We start from the raw sequence: 17,756 nt of genomic DNA on the forward strand, positions 1-17,756 counted from the left end.
TAGTAAAAAACGATGTATTTGGTCCCATATTCATAGCACGTAACAACTACATCAAGCTTGTGACAATACAAATTTGTTGGATGCATTTGCTGTTTGTTTTGGTTGTGTTTCAGATGATTTTGTCCCCAAAAGAAAGGAATGGTAAATAACGTAATGTGCCATTTTTTAGTTCAATTTATTGTAAATAAGAATAGAATATGTTTCTAAACACTTCTACATTAATGTGGATGCTACCATGATTACGGAGAATCCTGAATGAATCGTGAATAATGGTGAGTGAGAAAGTTACAGATGCACAAATATCATACCCCCAAGACATGCTAACCTCTCACCATTACAATAATAGGGGAGGTTAGCATTTTTTGGGGGGTATGATATTTGTACGTATGTAACTTTCTCACTTATCATTATTCCCGATTCATTCAGATTAAAGCTGACAGTCTGTATATATTATTATATTGTTATTTACAGTATGTCATTAATACTAATCATGGACATTCTTTCAAAATTATTGATATTATACTAATACATCATATGTAATTTAGATAATGTAGATAATGAAAAACTGCTGGCAATTTTCTTTAATTATTAATTACCTATTTATTTCTTATTCTTGAAAATTTGTTGCAGCCCTCCCATATATGCAACATTTGTATTTAGATTTTTTGTCAGGATGACAGAAATGAAAGTATAGAAATGTGCCCTTAAATCAAAATAGGATGAGAGAGAACAATGTGGTGTCGTGTTTACATGTGGTGTTTTTTGTTGTTGTTGTTTGGTTAGTGTTGTAAAAAATAATTGAGTCTGCACTTTAACCTCACAATCATTGTATCATCTAAAATCCAGTACAGAGCTAAAGCAACAACAAAATGTGTCACTGTCCCAATACTCTTGGAGCGCACTGTACATCCTTATCTTTTATTCTGGTTATGGGTGGCAGGGCAAATGATGGTTAACTGGTGAACAGACTAATGTTGGAGACAATACCTTGAATAGTTTGATTTTAATCCGTTAAAAGCTGCATGGAGGTGCATTTCACAGGCTACAAATGAACAAACCAGTATCCAGATGGAGGCCACAGACAGATTGTCAAGACAGTGTTTAACATTACAACTGACACATTTCCTTGTATAGGCCTGCCAATGTTTACTTCCACTGCCTTTCTGTGAATGTTTGAAATAAAAAGAAAAGGGAACATTGACATTTAAAAATGCATAAAGTCTGCATCTGATAGTTGTTCTGGACAGCCTCAGTCCTGACTCCGGAGCTGAACTGGAGACTTAATTGGAACTTCACTTTTGATCAGCGGAGTTAGATCTGGAAATACAAAACAACAGGGGACATGTTTAACACAGTTTCAAGTGGTCCCCCCAAAAATCTCAGAGCCCTTTGAAAGTAGAGTCAGGCGCACCTTCAAACTCAACGAAGAGAATGAGGTCATCATTCTTCAGGTAGCTCCTACTATTGAGGTGGTAGTGGGAGAAGTAGGCATTCCAGCCCCAGGTCCAGCCATGATAACAGTCACAGGACGGGTCGTACGTCCCCATCTTGGACGGGTTGTCCCAGTACAATATGTTGGAGTCTGAAAGATTGTTATAAATAAACAGATAATCTGCATATAGATTATGTGAAGGCAATTGTCCTGATTTATATTGAGGTCTTGTTATGCTGACTCATAAAAATGTTGGTAATGCTATGACGATTGTTTAACCTACAAGCTTTAATCGCCACAATAATCTGAGTGTGAGAGAAAAAAATGTTATGTGCCCCTTTGAACCAACATTAGCCTGCCCCATACCTGGAATGAGATGAGTGGGACTGGTGGTGAAGCTGTAGGAGAAGGACTGCCTCTGCCTGACGTCAGAGTCCTGATCCAGCAGTGTGATGGTGACCTGTCTGTTCCCTGCCGGCCACTCCAGGGCCTGGTCGTTCTCCCCGGTGCTCAGGTGGAAGAAGGCCCCAATGTACCCATCGTAGTAGGAGTTGGGTAGCAGCTGGATGCCAAAGGCGTAGCCCTCGGGGCTGTAGAAACGTGGGCTCTGGATGTACTCTCCTGTGGCGTAACTCTTCATGTACTCGCTGAAGTTCTTGATTCGCCATGTTCCACTGGGGCAGCGTGTCTCCGCTAATAAGAATAAGAATAAAGACAATAAAAACTTCATTCACATAGCACCTGTCATACACATCGAAGGGTTTTACAGTTACTTAAAATGTTAAGATAGAGTACCGTACCTAGGGTGATGTCATCCACCTGGATCCCCCCCAAGGAGTTGGCTGGGTCGCCCCTGATCCCCTGGAAGGCATAGCGGAACTTGGAGTCCATCGTCAAAGGAACGTGGGCAATCTTCCAGGAGTGGTCGTCATCACCTGTGAAAACAGATGCAGGGTAATGATCATTTTTAAGGTTGAACATTTTCAAACAGTACCTGTTGAAGCTATATTATGATGCTACAACGCATAGCACAGCCATGGTTTATCAGTTTATTGAGCATGGCTGCTCACCAGTTTTCTCAAGCCTACCTATGAAATTCCCAGCTGCAGTAGGGGATAAGACTTTGCCTTTAGCATCCTCCTTCCTGGTCCAGACCACCAGCTTGTCCTTGGAGCTTCCAGTCATCTTGTAGAAGAACTGCAAACACTGCAGATTCCTCTTGGGGTGCAGGACCCTGGATTCCAGAAAGGCTGAGTCGCCTGCCCGGCCGGTGTCGGTGTAGAAGTTCATGAAGAATCCTGCGTCTACACAGATCACAAACAAGATGTTATCATAGATGTGTTATGGTAAAATAGTCATGAATGCAATTCAGAATGGTTGATAAACCTGTGTCCACCCTTGCGATGTGTAGGGGCAGGAGTTTTTTTCTGGACAATGTCAGGGATCCTGACCCTAGTAATACTGTATGTTAACCCTACCTTTGCACTGGCCAATGAGAGTGTGGTCATGAGACCCTGGCTGGCTCATGGTGCGTACCCAGTCACCATCATCGTTACGGTTCTGGATCATCCCACAGGTGTTGACGGTCTCAAAGGCACACTGGTCCAACAAGGTCAGAGAGGAGGCTACAGGACAGACATCATACACAAGCACACTAAGCAAACTTAATCAGTTAAACACAAGTTAAACACAACATCAGCAGTTTTTTCTGGTCAAATCAAGTGATTAGGAAAAAAGTGATGGTCCTCCTGATCATGTGACCTGATCAGGAAAAACTCACAGCAGTTATACATCCTGTTGAGCCTCAGTAGATCCAGGCTGCTGAAGTCATTGTACTGGCCCAGCACTTTGGTCATCTCTGGGTCCTTGGCTGTGATGGTTGGGTACCGTGGGTCTTTGTTAAAGGAATATGGACCGTAATGCATGATAGACTCGTAGTCGTATGGCGTGTTCTGGTCGGTGATGAAATCGTCAGCGTATTTATCAAAATTGTGGTCCATCCCTGTAGAATGTACATTCAAAGGTTGTGGTAAGTTTTAAAATAAGGCTTGCCGTGCAAAAATGTTTTGAGTGTTGAGCTCTTGAACCTTACCAGGCAGGACCTGGTCCCACCAGATGTCCACATAGTCATCTCGGTCGGTGCGAGACTGTTCATGGTAAAAGCCCAGGGCGTGGAGGAGCTCATGCATTATGGTGCCTTTGTAGTCACAGGATGGGCCCAATGACAGCTGTTGCCCTGTCTGTAGGTCTCCGACCATAGACCAGCACCTGCAACAATTCCGTGGTGCCACAGCAGTGAATTATCTCTTGAACACGAGAGACCAATCTTATCCACATAGTGCCAGTGTGGGTGCAGACCTTTGTTCCAGCCAAGCAGTAATGCACAAGATTCAACTGAGGCTGTTAAGACTGTGATCATTAGCAGAATCGAGTGGAGGAGCAGACTCGTATATCAGAAAAACAAACTATACCCATCTAGCTTTTCAAATTTGATAAAGCTCTTCTCTCCTTCATAGGGTTTGAAATCCACACAGGATTTCAGCCGGTACATCTCAAAGGCCTGGAAAATGACCCCCTTGGCATTCAGGTCTGAAATACAAACAAGGGATTAACAGACTAGTAATATTATAATCTGTATGTGTATTGATTATAATGGTATTGGTAGCAATACCCATAGTTTAGTATTCTTTAATCATGGTTTATCACCAGTGTAAATCATATTATTAGGATGAGAGATGGTGCACATTTTTACCAAGGCTGTCAGCCAGTATGTAAGGGATGGGGAATTTCCACCTGAAGGCTGGATCCACAAGGGCATTGCGTCCAGGCTGATAGAGTGATATAACTTTTATTACAACACTTAATTATTGATTGCACCGGAAGTACTATCGTTGTCTTTATTGAAATCACATCAATCAAAATCTAGATAGATAAAAGGTCAAAGTTTCATTTATAGAGCGCGGGCTATTTACCACACTTCTTTTTATTATTGAAAGCCCTATTTTTTCTTCTAAGTCGAAAGACAGCGAACATACTTGCAGACAATGAAAGGTTTAGCACAGTACTAACTTACATTCAATGCAATGTCGCCCTCAACAACAGGGGTCTTCAATCCTATGGAAAATCCGAGATTATAGACATGGAAGATAGTTTTAAAACACCACAAAATATAATATCAAATACATACACTGTATACCAGTACGCACAAAGAAAGTTACCTGAGTTGACGAAGGGGATGTCTCGTCGTATCACCTCATCAGCATCAATGGCAAAGGCTACAGTAAGATCCACAATGTTGGACAATGAATGCATTTTCATTTTGCTAGAAACCCATTTGAACACTTTTTCTTAGACCTGTCTTGGAACTACAAATATGTCTTGTTATGTAAAATAACTCACCAATGTGACCTGAGCACCATTAGGGTGCATTACAAATGTATACATACGATTTGACTAATTATAGGTTAAATAAAAAATAGTTCTCACATTTCTCCTTTGACATCCGCCTAATCTGTGAAATGAGATGAGAATGTTGTTTTCAAAATCACGCATTCATGGCAAATTGTATTAGATAGAGAGAGAGAGAGATCTTACCGTGAATGCAGAGGACGGAGACAGCAGCAGTCCCAGACAGCACAAGACCCCCAGTAGTGACATTTTGGAGAGGTTGACCACAGACCTGATACCACAGCACTAATTAAAGCCCTTTAAATACTCTTAATACAGCAAGCTGGAAGGGAAACTTTGACCCACAGGTGATCATGTTACATATCAAAACTTCAATACAACACCAATACTTTATTGTCGTGTGGAAACTGTCTTGTCAGGTTCAGTGGAAAGTTTTGGTTAATAATCAGATATGGCCATGAAAGTGATAAGTGTTGATAAGTGTGTTCAAGAGTGCAATAGTGGGGTTTTGAGTTCTGCTAGCGTCCATTGGTAACAACATAGTAAATACACTGAACCAAAATATAAACGCAACATGCAACAATTTCAAAGATTTTACAGTTAATTTAAGGAAATCAATCAATTGAAATAAGGTAGGGACGTGGATCAGAAAACCAGTCAGTATCTGGTGTGACCACCATGCAGCGTGACACAGCTCCTTTGCATAGAGTTGATCAGGCTGTTGATCGTGGCCTGTGGAATGTTGTCCCACTCCTTTTTAATGGCTGTGTGAAGTTGCTGTATATTGGCTTGAACTGGAACACATATTCGTCGACCAAGAGCAGCCCAAATATGACATGTCTGGTGAGTATGCAGGCCATGGATGAACTGGGACATTTTCAGCTTCCAGGAATATGCTACAGATCCTTGGGACATGGATTATCATGCTGAAATTTGTTTTTATTTATTTTAACTTTATTTAACTAGGCAAGTCAGTTAAGAACAAATTCTTATTTTCAATGACAGCCTAGGAACAGTGGGTTAACTGCCTGTTCAGGGGCAGAATGACAGATTTGTACCTTGTCAGCTCAGGGATTTGAACTTGCAACCTTTCGGTTACTAGTCCAACGCTCCAACCCCTAGGCTACCCTGCCACCCCTAACATGAGGTGATGGCGGCAGATGAATGCAACGACAATGGGCCTCAGGATCTTGTCATGGTATCTCTGTGCATTCAAATTGCAATCGATAAAATTCAGTTGTGCTCATTGTCCATTGCTTACGCCTGATCATACCCTAACCTGACCACCACCATGGGGCACGCTGTTAACAATGTTGACATCAGCAAATTGCTTGCACACACGACACCATACATGCTGTCTGCCATCTGCCCGGTACAGTTGAAACAGGGACTCAAGAGATGGTTTCTGACAGCTTGTGCAGAAATTCTTCACTTGTGCAAACCCTCAGTTTCACCAGTTGTCTGGGTGGCTGGTCTCAGATTATCCCGCAGGTGAAGAAGCCGGATGTGGAGGTCCTGGGCTGGCAGGGTTACACTTAATATGCGATTGTGTGGCCAGTTGGACATACCGCCAAATTCTCTAAAACAACATTGGAGGTGGCTTGTGGTAGAGAAATTCAAATTAAATTATCTGGGAACAGCTCTGGGGACATTCCTGCAGTCAGCATGCCAATTGCACTCTCCCTCAAAACTTGAGATATTTGTGGCATTGTGTTGTGTGACAAAACTGCACCTTTTAGAGTGCCCTTTTATTATCCCCGGCACAAGGCACAACTGTGTAATGATCATGCTGTTTAATCAGCTTCTTGATATGCCACATCTGTCAGGTGGATGGTTTATCTTGGCAAAGGAGAAACGCTCAGTAACAGGGATGTAAACACATTTGTGCACAACATTTTATAGAAATACGCTTTTTTTGCATATGGAACATTTCTAGGATCTTTTATTTCAGCTCATGAAACATGGGACCAACACTTTACATGCTGCGTTTATATTTTTGTTCAGTATATATTTCTATGGGTAATATAACACGCTATGGTAACAATGCAAACATATTTTAGATTATGAATATGATGATTGAAGTGTGTGAGATAAAATGTATTACAAAATGAACATTTTGAGATACTAAAAGTGAATCATAATAATCCCCTGTCATTTAAGTGACATATAAAGGAGCCATGATCCTCATACGTATATAAAAAAAAATGTATATTGTACTGTGATCATATCTACGAAGTGTTATGTGATATTGATTTTTATTCCATAACAAAAAATCCTGTGCAACAGAAAAAACATAATGAAGCATTTATTTGAAGACTCAAACTTTAATGAAAGAATTTGTGAATAAGAATGTTTGAACAGTAAAAACAAATAACATTTCAAGAGTTTTTAGTAGTTGTATAAAGTTTTCAAACCAATCAAATTTTCTACAAAATAATTTATAATTACTCACAACATTAATTTAGACAAATTGTGCTGTTATTTTCTGTACTCTTCTTGAGTCTGTCCAACTCCTCAGGACTGCCGGTTCTGCCAAAATATCAAATACAAAGACACAAAAAACTAAATTGGAACAATATTAATGAAAATACAAATGTCAGTCTACTTTAAAAAGTGACTCTCGGAAATATCTCACAAAATCCCCAGCACAAAAATAAAATACATTTGAAAGAATTTAAAATAAACAGCTTACCTCCCCTCGGTGGCAGTAAAATACGTCCTCACTCCTTTGGGTTGATGGGAACCTCTGTTTTTATCAGAGATGTTATGTCTATAGAGACATTAAAAGCAGTGTGGCCATTCAATCAGCTGACCTCAAAGTCTAACAAGCTCCTTTATTGCTCTGGCTATCGCAAAGCATTGCAGAAAGTCAAATCCTGATATCTGACAGTGATGTAAAACAAATGAGTGTTGTAATAGTGTGTGATCTGACCAGTAACGATACTAATCCTCCTCCACATTTTTTTGTAACCTTTATTTAACTTGGAAAGTCAGTTAATAACAAATTCTTACCTTCAAAGTCGATAAAGATGATGAGGTCATCGTTTTTCAGGTAGTTCCGTCGTCGCAAGTCGAAATGCTTGATCATGTTGCGCCATCCCCGCGACTCTCCCCTGTAGCAATCACACCCTGGATCGTAGGTCCCCACATTAGTTGGATTGTCCCACCACAGCTTCCCATCTGGAGCTGGAGAACACAGAAACATACTTTATATCATTAGACTATTAAATCACATTATAGCTGTTTCATTGCCGTCGGAATCTGACCAGATTTTGGGCCAGATATAACAAACTAAGCATTTCCTGATTTATCCAGATATAATTAAGTTAAGCAAATAGAAAATACTTTAAGGTAAAGTGTACATGAAGACAAATCTAACCTAAAGTGTATTCTCTAAACACAGTAATGACGTACTCTTAATCAGGTCTGTAGTCAGACTGCGAGCAGACGACATCCTCAATTGAATGTCAGGATCCTGGTCCATGACCACGATTTTAGCCTGCCTATTCAGGGCCGGCCACTGCATGACCACGTCATTCTCCCCGCTGGCCAGGTGGAAGTACATCCCAGTGTAGCCACCTGTGTAGTCACTGTAGTCAGAGACGGGACGCACACGTACACCGTAACGATAGCCCTCTGGGCTGTAGAAGACTGGACTGTCCATGACGGTGGTATTGTTTGCAGTGTTGAGGATTCCGGTGAAGTTCTTGATCTGCCAGACAGCGTTGGGACAGCGAGTCTCAGTCAGGCTGATGTCGTCAATGAAGATTCCTCCATTGGTTATAGATGGATCTCCTCGGACACCTTGGAAAGCATAGCGGAACTTCTCTTCGATCTCCATGGAGACGTGGACAATCCTCCATGTGTGGTCGGCATCTCCTAGTTTACAAATCGAAATGAAATCATGCAGTAACAAAGTTTCAACCAAAGAGGATAAACAATACATACATCAGTGATTGTATATATGAAAATGAATACCCCAGATGGTGTGTATTTTCTTCAGTTTGCGAACTGTCCCAGTCCCATCGTCCATCTTCACCCAAATCACAAGTCTGTCCTTTGGTCCGCCTGTCATCTTGTAGAAAAACTGCAGACACTGCAGGTGTCTCTTGGGGTACAGGATGCGAGACTCTAGCAAAGCTGACTCGTCCTCCTTCCCAGTCTTAGTGTTGAAGTGCATGTAGTAACCTGCATCTAAAAGACCACAAAGATATCACACATACAATATGTTAGAGCTCTTCACTCTAATGGTTAGGATTGGGGGTATGGTAATCTACTCCTAGAAGTGGTTGAACTGAGGTGATGTATTGTTGAACTCTGACCTCTGCATTGGCCAATGAGAGTGTGATCCTCATTCCCAGTGCTGCTCTTGGTGTGGACCCAATCTGCATCATCAGTGGGGCTCTGAATCATCCCACAGATGTTGTTGTACTCAAAGGAACACTGGTCCAGGAGAGTGAGAGGGGAGGCTGGCAACGGAGGAGGGGCATATCTCAGTCGACACATGGATCACAATGAAGCATCTATAATTTGATCATCACATCTGACACTAGAACATTTTAACTTGACAAAAACGGAGAGGTGATAAGCTTGTTCTTAAAACGAGTCGTTTGCATTTTCCTACACTGCTGCCACACAGCTGTGTCAGGACAAATAGGTAACACTCTCTGTCATATGTCTCACAACACTTACAGCAGTTATACATCCTGTTCAACCTCAGCATGTCCAGTTTGCTGAAGTCCAGGTACTGGCCAATGATGTTGTTGAATTCTGGGATGTTGGTGGTGATTGTGGGAATGTTGGGGTCCACGTTGAAGGAGTATGGCCGGTAGTGCATGACAGACTCATAATCGTAAGGAGTGTTCTGGTCAGTGATGAAGGAATCATCGTATTTGTTGAAATTATGTTCCAGCCCTGCAAGAAAGGATAAAAAACATGTTATACAAAAATGTTCCCACTTAACTAATAATGGTATTGCATCTAGACAGCCACATGTTGTGAATAGTGCTAGGCTGAATAGTGTTAGTGCTGGGCAGTAACAAAACCCTCCACTTGGCCCTTTGTGGCCAAGATCCACTACCCTTGCTGTCTCTCATCAACCAGAGGGCTGACAGATACTGACCTGGAGTGACCTGGTCCAGCCAGATCTTGACATAGTCGTCTCTGTCCTGGCGAGACTGCTCATGGTAGAAGCCCAAAGCGTGGAGGAGCTCGTGTTCGATCACAGCCTTGTGGTCACAGCCATCGCCCAGGGACAGGATCTGTCCATTCTGTTGGTCCCCAACGCTGGAGAAACACCTGGCAAGCACAGTTCAACGTTGAGTTATATGGATGTGTGAGGGCAGACATGTTTAAAGTTTGAATGTTAAAACGTTGCAGCAGTTACGCAAGAAGGCAATTGTTATGCGTAACAAATTGACTGAGATTTGTTCATTCAGTCTGTCCTGGTGAATGTATACATGAAAGCTATAGAGCGTTCTGTGTAAAAGCAATGGGCGTTGGACAATATGTACACTGTCAGCTCATACCCGCCTCTCTTTTCAAACTTGATGTATGTCTTCTCGCCTTCGTAGGGCTTGAAGTCTATGCAAGATTTCAGACGATACATTTCAAATGCCTGATGGACACAACCTTTGGCATTCAAATCTGAAAGACAAGGAAGAACAAAGCTAAGACATTACAAGTGGCTTACAGTGTAATACATTGATAATATGCCTTGTATGCTGTGTTGCATGTAAATAAATGAATTCAAGTCATTTTAGTTGGACTCTATATCAAATTCAACTTGCACTTACCCAAGTCATCTGACAGAATGTAGGGTATGGGAAACTTCCATCTGTATTTAGTGTCAATCAAGGCATTGCGTCCTGGCTGTTAAAAGGAAGAAAAAGAGTCATGTACTAATTGGACTGAATCTTTCTGGACTCAGGGAAGACATTATAAAGATTATCAAAGGACAATCTTTTTTTATTTTTTTTTTATTTTTTTACAGCTATCTGATAACATATAGCAAAATAACGCCATTGGTTCTTGCCAGAATGAGCATATCCCCTTCAACCAAGTCTTCTTCTGCTCCTGTCAGGCAAAATATAATTTGAAAACAATGAATTGAACATTTGATCACTATTCATGTCATGAACATCAAACATTACATGTTTAATCAAAATGACCACATACAAACTTCCTGTTAAGTTCCTCAAACTCACCCAAGTTAAGTAAGGGGTTATCATCTTCACCGTTTCCGTATACCTCTGCACATAAAAAGCATGGCTCGGATCAAGACATGGAGGTAAAATCATTTTGATGTATTTGGAATTGACTTTATGGTAAGATATTTGGTTGACATACCATGCACACGAGATGACAGAGGAATCTGTCCCCCCAAAGAGAAACAAATATTTAGCAAATAATAAATATGCTAGAATTTCAATTCCACTATTCCTTTAAGCACTACCTTTACATGTCTAGTAGTCATCTTCACAATCATAATTCAAATGTATTGACTGTACTTACAGTGTACGAACTGGACAGCGCAACCAGCCCTGTCAAGAAGAGAAGTGTCTGCATGGACATGATGAATATGGCTAGACTAGAGTTTCTGCTTTGGTTAAAGTGTCCAAGTGAACCAGAGGACCTTTAGCCCTTGATAAAGTTTATGTCTGCTATGGTAAAAAGTAACTGGGGGCCTTGAATCTACAGTGCTGCTGATATGTGGTACGTTATAAAACCAGTTCAGAGTGCCTCCCCAAACAACTCAAACAACAACGAATGGGAGACAACACTCATTGCCTGGGGGGGAATAACACTTTTTTATATGACAATCAGTGAGACTGCCACCACCTGGTAAGTATTGAAAACTACCCCGCTCTGCGTATGTGTTAAAAACAAATACTGACTTGTGTTGGTGCTTCTTCTAAAAAAGCATGCAAAACAGAGTCAAAGCTGGCTAGTGAGATCTTCCCTCCCTGGATTTGCCAATGATTTACATTAATGGTTAACCTTGCTTAACTGGTAGCATCACCATTGCCAATGGTTTCCACATCTGCCCAGAGGGAAGGGTGTAATGTTTCATTATTCTGAGCATTTGGGAGAATTGCTTGCAGACACAGCAATCAATTCAGGCCCTCAAATATATAAAGTACTTATTTGTTAACAATTGACCTTGCAATCACCATAAACAACATGCATAGTATCAAACTGAGTATAGAACAATAATTGGTAACATGACAAAATGTAGGCTTATGCTTTACGAAACACGGTAAACAGAATCGAGGAAAGGAGGGGGCGTGGCGGGGCAGTGGGTTATTGGAATGCTGCTTCATGTAAAAGTTGGTGTATTTTCAGTTTTACAGCACTCTTCTTTCCATAGTGGAGCTTCCTAAAATATGGGAGCAAACTAAAGAACATCTCATCCTCTATGTCCTCCATTCCATCCATCCCATCCATCTGCCACCTCCTCTTCTGGCTGGGCCCATAGGATCCCGATGCAGTGTCAGGAGAGGGAGCGTCCTCATCGTCTGCCTAGTCCCCCTTGATCTCGTGGATAATGAAGGCTGATTTGTCATCCACGCCTTCTGTGGCACTTTCCCCGTTCCTCTCCATTTCCTTATTTCCCCTATCCTCCAAGTCAAGTGTGGTGTCTCCTTGCCAGCTCTTGGCCTGGATGAAGGGGGTGAGGAATGACATTCCCCTGCTGTGCATCCAGTTATTCTTGTAACTATCTGGCTCCCCAGAGGCTTTCATCTGCTCTACAGCCTGCTTGAATCTGACGAGTGTGTCCCTCGGGTTCTTCCATTTCTTCTGACAGTCATCAACTGAACACACCAAATGACACGTCAAACAAAAAAAAAAGAGGGGAGACAGGGAAGGATATCTGCATTTTACACAAATAGAGCAATCTCAATCTGAGCTATCTAAGGTTGAGGGAAATACACACCATGTCATTTCTTATGTAAACATATATTTATTTCTAATTTACCTTATTGCAGGGATCACATTGTTGTTTTATTAGGTAAATAATACTTGGCAGGTAGCTAGCTAAGTATGTAGCTGGCTGTGTATACCGTTGGCTACCTAATAGGTGAGAGAAAGTTGTGTAATTGGTCAACAACACAGTTCAAGCAGGTAGCTAGCAAGATGGCTAGTTTACTTGCGGTTGTGGCTAAATGCTATACTGCTACGGACGGAAGTGACGCAAATACCGTCTAAATCTTAAAAAGAAAATGTCGTTTCGGGAGAATTTCTGCAATTTCTGCACTACCCTTAACCTAATTATCCTAACCTGCTACGAAAAGTCCATTATCTTCGTAGTTATATACCATCTAGTCCTCACCTTTACGAGTTAGCTAGTTAAGGTTATCTTGCTAGCAGCAAGCTGTCCTTACCAGGCATTTCCACTTGCAGAGTTACAGCTCTCCATGCCCTTGCCTTTCTCTGTGAGTCCTTTTAAGAGTTTAAAGTTATGTTATACCACTCACGATGATCCGAAACAGATTAAATTACTATGTCAATCATTTGCATATTGGCTTTCAAAGCATTCGCTGCTGCTACTGGATATTTGTTGAATTCAGAATGCGCCAGTGTTTTCTGACGCTGATAGGTCCAGTTAAAAAATTATAACTGGCTAACATTAGCTATCTACCACAATGGAATGATTAAGACCGATGTAGCTAGCTAAAAGGTATACATTTTATTTATACAAATCAGAACGATTCTGAAATGCAACGTTATATGTTGTGAAAACATATGTAGCTTCGTTTGATAAAGCTAACTGTTTAGCATTGGGTAGAACGACGAGGTGGCCGAGTGGTTAAGGCGATGGACTGCTAATCCATTGTGCTCTGCACGCGTGGGTTCGAATCCCATCCTCGTCGAATTCTTTTGGCCCTGTCCTGAAGGTAGCAAAGTCCATTATCTTCCTAGTTATATACCACCTTTACGAGTTAGCTAGTTAAGGTTATCTTGCTAGCAGCAAGATACAAAATATGTCTGACATTTGCTCGCATACTGTACAAACGTATTTTGTCAGAAATTCAATCAAATTGAAGGGAAGCATGGGAAATGTCATTTTTTTCTTCAAATCCAGCATTTTATTAATATAGACAGATAAAGTGCAATAGAGTAGAAACCAACCTGAGGTCAAATGCTATTTCAGGTATTTAAATTACTTTTCAATACATTTCAAAACAATTATTCATATCAACTTATTTGACAAAACAAGTCGTTTAATTTTGGAAAGTATTTGAAAATGATCAAATTCTGACTCCCATGAATTTAACCCAGTTATTTGAAATAAGTATTTGAAAATACAGTGCTTTCAAATACAATTTGGAAGACTATTTGTTTGTTTTGTCAAACAACCATTCAAATACTAAAATAACCTTCTGAGAGCTGGGAGAAAAAATAAGGGATATGTTATATATATACACTGAACAAAAATATAAACACAACATGCAACAATTTCAATGATTTTTCTGAGTTATAGGTCATATAAAGAAATCAGTAAATTTAAATAAATTAATTAGGCCCTAATCTATGGATTTAACATGACTGGGAATACAGATATGCATCTGTTGGTCACAGAAACCTTTTTTTAAAAAGGTAGGTACGTGGATCAGAAAACCAGTCAGTATCTGGTGTGACCACCATTTGCCTCATGCAACATCTCATTCACATAGAGTTGATCAGGCTGTTGATTGTGGACTGTGGAATGTTGTCCCACTTCAATGGCTGTGTGAACTTGCTGGATATTGGCGGAAACTGGAACACGCTGTCGTACACGTTGATCCAGAGCATCCCAAAAATGCTCAATGGGTGACATGTCTGGTAAGTATGCAGGTCATGGATGAACTGGGGACATTTTTAGCTTCCAGGAATTGTGTACAGATCCTTGAATCATGGTGCTTTGCATTATGCTGAAACATGAGGTGATGGCGGCAGATGAACGGCACGACAATGGGCCTCAGAATCTTGTCACCTCTGTGCATTCAAATTGCAATCGATAAAATGCAATTGTGTTCATTGTCCGTAGCTTATGCCTGCCCATACCATAACCCCACCGCCACCATGGGGTACTCTGTTCACAATGTTGACATCAGCAAACCGCTCGCCCACACAGCGCCATACATGGTTGTCGTGATGTTGTGTTGCTACTATGCGTGATATCATTGAAAAGTCCAGAATATCCTCTCAAAGGGACAACAGGACTTAATACAGTGGCTTGTATGGCCTCAGTGAAATGGACCAAGAACTGATGTCCACTAGAGAGGACAAAAATGTATTACTGGGTCTCAGGAATATAAAAGTACTGGTTTTGGGCAATACTCAAATACACAGAAACAAGTATTTTAAATATCAAATATACATGTATTTGAACCCTGGTTTGGTAGAAACCATAGCGAGAGGAACAGCAAAAAATACAATCATCAACATGAATATTAGCTTTCTTAACACATGTTAATATGTTTAATTCATAATAGCTAGTTCTTTCTCAGTGCTCATTATCATTTTGATAGCCCTTGTTGTGGGATCCTGTAGTTCTGTGCTCAATGTTCTGGGAGGCTTGAGAACCAGCAGGGGGTCTGTGGGAGCTTGTGGCCCCATATTCACTGCTCATCCTTGAAGAAAGGTGAATTCTCTCTGTTCCTTCCTCATAAGAGCATTCCGTTTCTTTACTGGCTGTGGTCTGGAAGTGATAAAAACCGTTGGGTTACCAATGTTTCAATTATGTTTAGAAACTCAGACAGAATTGAGTTCTGTCTGAGTTCGATTGCTAAATTATTAGAGTTGATATGTCTAATCCAGAGCTAAAAATGACTGATGAATGGACACATTCATATGTGGCTTATATTTCTGAATATGTCGTGCAGGCTTTGTATGTAGGTCTAGGAGCTTTTCCTGGCCACTTGACCAGAACAGGAACAACTGTGGGGCCTAATGCCAATCACCAGGTTGTACCTGGTCAGCTCACATTGTCAGGAAAAACTCATGCCTGGCCCTATGTGGTCAAGAAAGACTATGTGATGTGTTATGTTATGTGTACAACTACCTTACCTTAATGGAACGTTGATATTCATCTACAGCATACTGGTATTTGGCAGTGTTAAGGCCAAGTAGACCAGCCAGTTTTTCCCCAAGAAAATCACAAGCTGAAGACAAAAATACTTTATGTAAGACCTTTTCAAAAATGTATTTATTGTACATGCAGTGGTAAAGCAGTATTTCTATACATTGACTGAATTATATGGAGTACACTGCCTTGCTGAATTTTAATGTTTCAAGAGCACACTGGAATGGAATGCAACTTACTGCGCAATGACTTCCTGCCCAGAGACCAAGTATATGCTTTCCACGGAAGTTTAAGCTAAAACACACAGGTTAGTGCTACATTTAGACTACTAATGGCCAAAAAAGTATTTATACTAAGAATCTAAATCTTATCTGTTTGAATACTTCCATACCATGTCTTCAGGCTCCCTAAACACCTGCTCATGTGATGTATCCTCCTCTTCCTCACTGTTATCTTCCTCTAGAGTCTCACCGCTGGAGAAATGGATGACCCTCCTCTGCTGGGACAGAGAAGGACCCCTGAACTGTGTCCCCTGAATGTCATGGCCCTGAGAGACGCACTGTGAATTACTCCATATCCTCTCGAATACCCCTGTTCTGCATAAACAATTCATATAAGGTCTGTGGTTGTGTTGATAATGGTGTCTGTGTGCGTACTACATTCACTTATGGTTAGCAATTTCCAATGGCGTCATCTATTAGTCAAGTTATAGTCTTAAAGCTAGAATCTGCAGTTGAAACAATAACAAAGTGGATACCCCACCTCTGTTTTGGTAAAAAGCTGGGGGAAGGGCCTAGAAAAATGCAACCACTCAAATACATAGCTCTATGGATGCACCCATGATATCGATATGATAGTTTTAACCATGTTTTGAGGCTATACAGTGTTTGTTTACATTAACAAGCTTACATTTTTGATTCTGATAGGGTATGACTGTTCAACTAAGGTCATGAGGCATGTATACGTTATATTCAATGAGTATATATCATACATCTATAAATCCAAAAATTGATGTAGCAACTGCAGATTCTAGCTTTAAATAGCTATTAGCATGATCCATACAGGTAGCAAACATAAAAGTAGCTCTGAATTGAGATACTGAAAAAGTAATTATAAAGAAAAGCCTGTAACCCTCAGACAGGTAAACCCTTTAGCATTCATATGAGCACTTACTTCCTTGAAACTTTCGCTCATTCTTCCCTGAAGAAAATGTTTTCCTTTCCTTGTGCTGCTGTCTGTAGAGTATAAATGTTTTCTCAGCTCAGAGTAAATAATTTTCCTCCACTTTGATGCTACTGGAATGGTCAATCAAGGCAAAAGAAAAAAGCAAGATACCGAGTCCTTCGTTAGTTTTGAAACCTGATACACACCAGAAACACACATTTGAGTCATGATTACTGTGTACACAAGTCAGACGCTGCCTTTGGATGACAGGCTACTCATTTCAGTTCCTTCTAAGGCTGAGGGTTGGGCTTTTTCAAATGTCAAGGTTTATTGATAACTGTTATATGCAGTACTGTTGTTCCTCTGGCTAATGATACTAACCATAGACATAGAAAGAGGATGCTAGTGCCCAAAAGCCAATTTTTTGCATGGGCAGAGCCATTGAGGACTTTCACCATTTTGAGGTAGTCAACTGGGTGGGACTTCCTATTGTTTAAGGAAGGATCACACGAGGAGTGATCAGCCAATGAATTGTACTCTTGAGCAAACATTCAATAAATATAGGTGGCAGTAAATCACCAACCTTGTCTTTATACCTGTTCAAGCAACACTACAGGTGGCAGTTTGTTTGCTAACCCATAAAAGTAGAACAAACTTGACTACTTCAAATGGAGATGGCCTCAT

At 40.7% G+C, this 17,756-nt stretch overlaps 3 protein-coding genes, 1 non-coding gene and 1 pseudogene across 6 annotated transcripts; 1 reads left to right on the forward strand and 4 right to left on the reverse strand.

The window, feature by feature from the left end:
* Positions 1 to 986: 986 nt before the first annotated feature.
* LOC110529672 (meprin A subunit alpha-like) lies at positions 987 to 5,287 on the reverse strand. Its single transcript, XM_021612102.3, has 14 exons — positions 5,027 to 5,287; positions 4,919 to 4,943; positions 4,651 to 4,707; positions 4,506 to 4,546; positions 4,185 to 4,260; positions 3,904 to 4,021; positions 3,525 to 3,700; positions 3,213 to 3,434; positions 2,911 to 3,057; positions 2,521 to 2,736; positions 2,233 to 2,367; positions 1,799 to 2,125; positions 1,412 to 1,582; positions 987 to 1,317 (listed from the first exon to the last, which is right to left on the reverse strand). Exons 1-14 carry the CDS (start codon positions 5,087 to 5,089, stop codon positions 1,250 to 1,252), a joined length of 1,842 nt encoding a protein of 613 aa, XP_021467777.3. The 5' UTR covers positions 5,090 to 5,287; the 3' UTR covers positions 987 to 1,249.
* Positions 5,288 to 7,144: 1,857 nt separating this feature from the next.
* On the reverse strand, positions 7,145 to 12,499 carry LOC110529673 (meprin A subunit alpha). The gene is made up of 14 exons (XM_021612103.3): positions 11,354 to 12,499; positions 11,189 to 11,213; positions 11,047 to 11,091; positions 10,875 to 10,915; positions 10,636 to 10,711; positions 10,369 to 10,486; positions 9,963 to 10,138; positions 9,533 to 9,754; positions 9,163 to 9,309; positions 8,819 to 9,034; positions 8,255 to 8,719; positions 7,853 to 8,026; positions 7,533 to 7,610; positions 7,145 to 7,369 (listed from the first exon to the last, which is right to left on the reverse strand). The coding sequence occupies exons 1-13, from the start codon at positions 11,411 to 11,413 to the stop codon at positions 7,561 to 7,563; spliced, it is 1,815 nt and encodes a 604-aa protein (XP_021467778.3). The 5' UTR covers positions 11,414 to 12,499; the 3' UTR covers positions 7,145 to 7,369; positions 7,533 to 7,560.
* Positions 12,143 to 13,449, reverse strand: LOC118965601 (uncharacterized; annotated as a pseudogene). The gene is made up of 2 exons (XR_016497699.1): positions 13,225 to 13,449; positions 12,143 to 12,654 (listed from the first exon to the last, which is right to left on the reverse strand). The product of XR_016497699.1 is annotated as an uncharacterized LOC118965601 (transcript).
* Positions 13,450 to 13,631: 182 nt separating this feature from the next.
* Positions 13,632 to 13,713, forward strand: trnas-gcu (transfer RNA serine (anticodon GCU)). Its single transcript has one exon. It is a non-coding gene; the product is annotated as a tRNA-Ser (tRNA).
* A 193-nt stretch (positions 13,714 to 13,906) lies between these two features.
* On the reverse strand, positions 13,907 to 17,360 carry LOC110529678 (protein FAM177A1). Of its 2 annotated transcripts, none has more exons than XM_021612110.3 (5): positions 17,082 to 17,360; positions 16,300 to 16,455; positions 16,148 to 16,202; positions 15,893 to 15,987; positions 13,907 to 15,524 (listed from the first exon to the last, which is right to left on the reverse strand). In XM_021612110.3, exons 1-5 carry the CDS (start codon positions 17,100 to 17,102, stop codon positions 15,330 to 15,332), a joined length of 522 nt encoding a protein of 173 aa, XP_021467785.1. In that variant the 5' UTR covers positions 17,103 to 17,360; the 3' UTR covers positions 13,907 to 15,329. The 2 variants fall into 2 exon arrangements, with proteins under 2 accessions (XP_021467785.1, XP_021467786.1); XM_021612111.3 differs by having other exon boundaries at positions 16,300 to 16,404; positions 17,082 to 17,315.
* Between the last annotated feature and the right edge of the window lie 396 nt (positions 17,361 to 17,756).

The sequence above is a fragment of the Oncorhynchus mykiss genome, chromosome 8, assembly GCF_057628025.1.
Source record: "Oncorhynchus mykiss isolate SJ-2025 chromosome 8, ASM5762802v1, whole genome shotgun sequence".
Taxonomy (NCBI): Eukaryota; Metazoa; Chordata; class Actinopteri; order Salmoniformes; family Salmonidae; genus Oncorhynchus; species Oncorhynchus mykiss.

What these genes read in the sequence shown, in the direction of transcription:
- LOC110529672 (XM_021612102.3), bottom strand. Translation starts at nt 5,089, where the DNA reads ATGTCACTACTGGGGGTCTTGTGCTGTCTGGGACTGCTGCTGTCTCCG. An exon ending in AAATTTGAAAAGCTAGATGG is followed by an intron (nt 3,701 to 3,903) that starts GTATAGTTTGTT and finishes GAATTGTTGCAG; the next exon opens with GTGCTGGTCTATGGTCGGAG. An exon ending in GGTGGATGACATCACCCTAG is followed by an intron (nt 2,126 to 2,232) that starts GTACGGTACTCT and finishes TATTCTTATTAG; the next exon opens with CGGAGACACGCTGCCCCAGT.
- LOC110529673 (XM_021612103.3), bottom strand. Translation starts at nt 11,413, where the DNA reads ATGTCCATGCAGACACTTCTCTTCTTGACAGGGCTGGTTGCGCTGTCC. An exon ending in CATTCTGTCAGATGACTTGG is followed by an intron (nt 10,487 to 10,635) that starts GTAAGTGCAAGT and finishes CTTGTCTTTCAG; the next exon opens with ATTTGAATGCCAAAGGTTGT. An exon ending in GAAAATACACACCATCTGGG is followed by an intron (nt 8,720 to 8,818) that starts GTATTCATTTTC and finishes TTTGTAAACTAG; the next exon opens with GAGATGCCGACCACACATGG.
- LOC110529678 (XM_021612110.3), bottom strand. Translation starts at nt 17,102, where the DNA reads ATGAGCGAAAGTTTCAAGGAA. An exon ending in TGAGCGAAAGTTTCAAGGAA is followed by an intron (nt 16,456 to 17,081) that starts GTAAGTGCTCAT and finishes TGCGTCTCTCAG; the next exon opens with GGCCATGACATTCAGGGGAC. An exon ending in TTAGGGAGCCTGAAGACATG is followed by an intron (nt 16,203 to 16,299) that starts GTATGGAAGTAT and finishes TGTGTGTTTTAG; the next exon opens with CTTAAACTTCCGTGGAAAGC.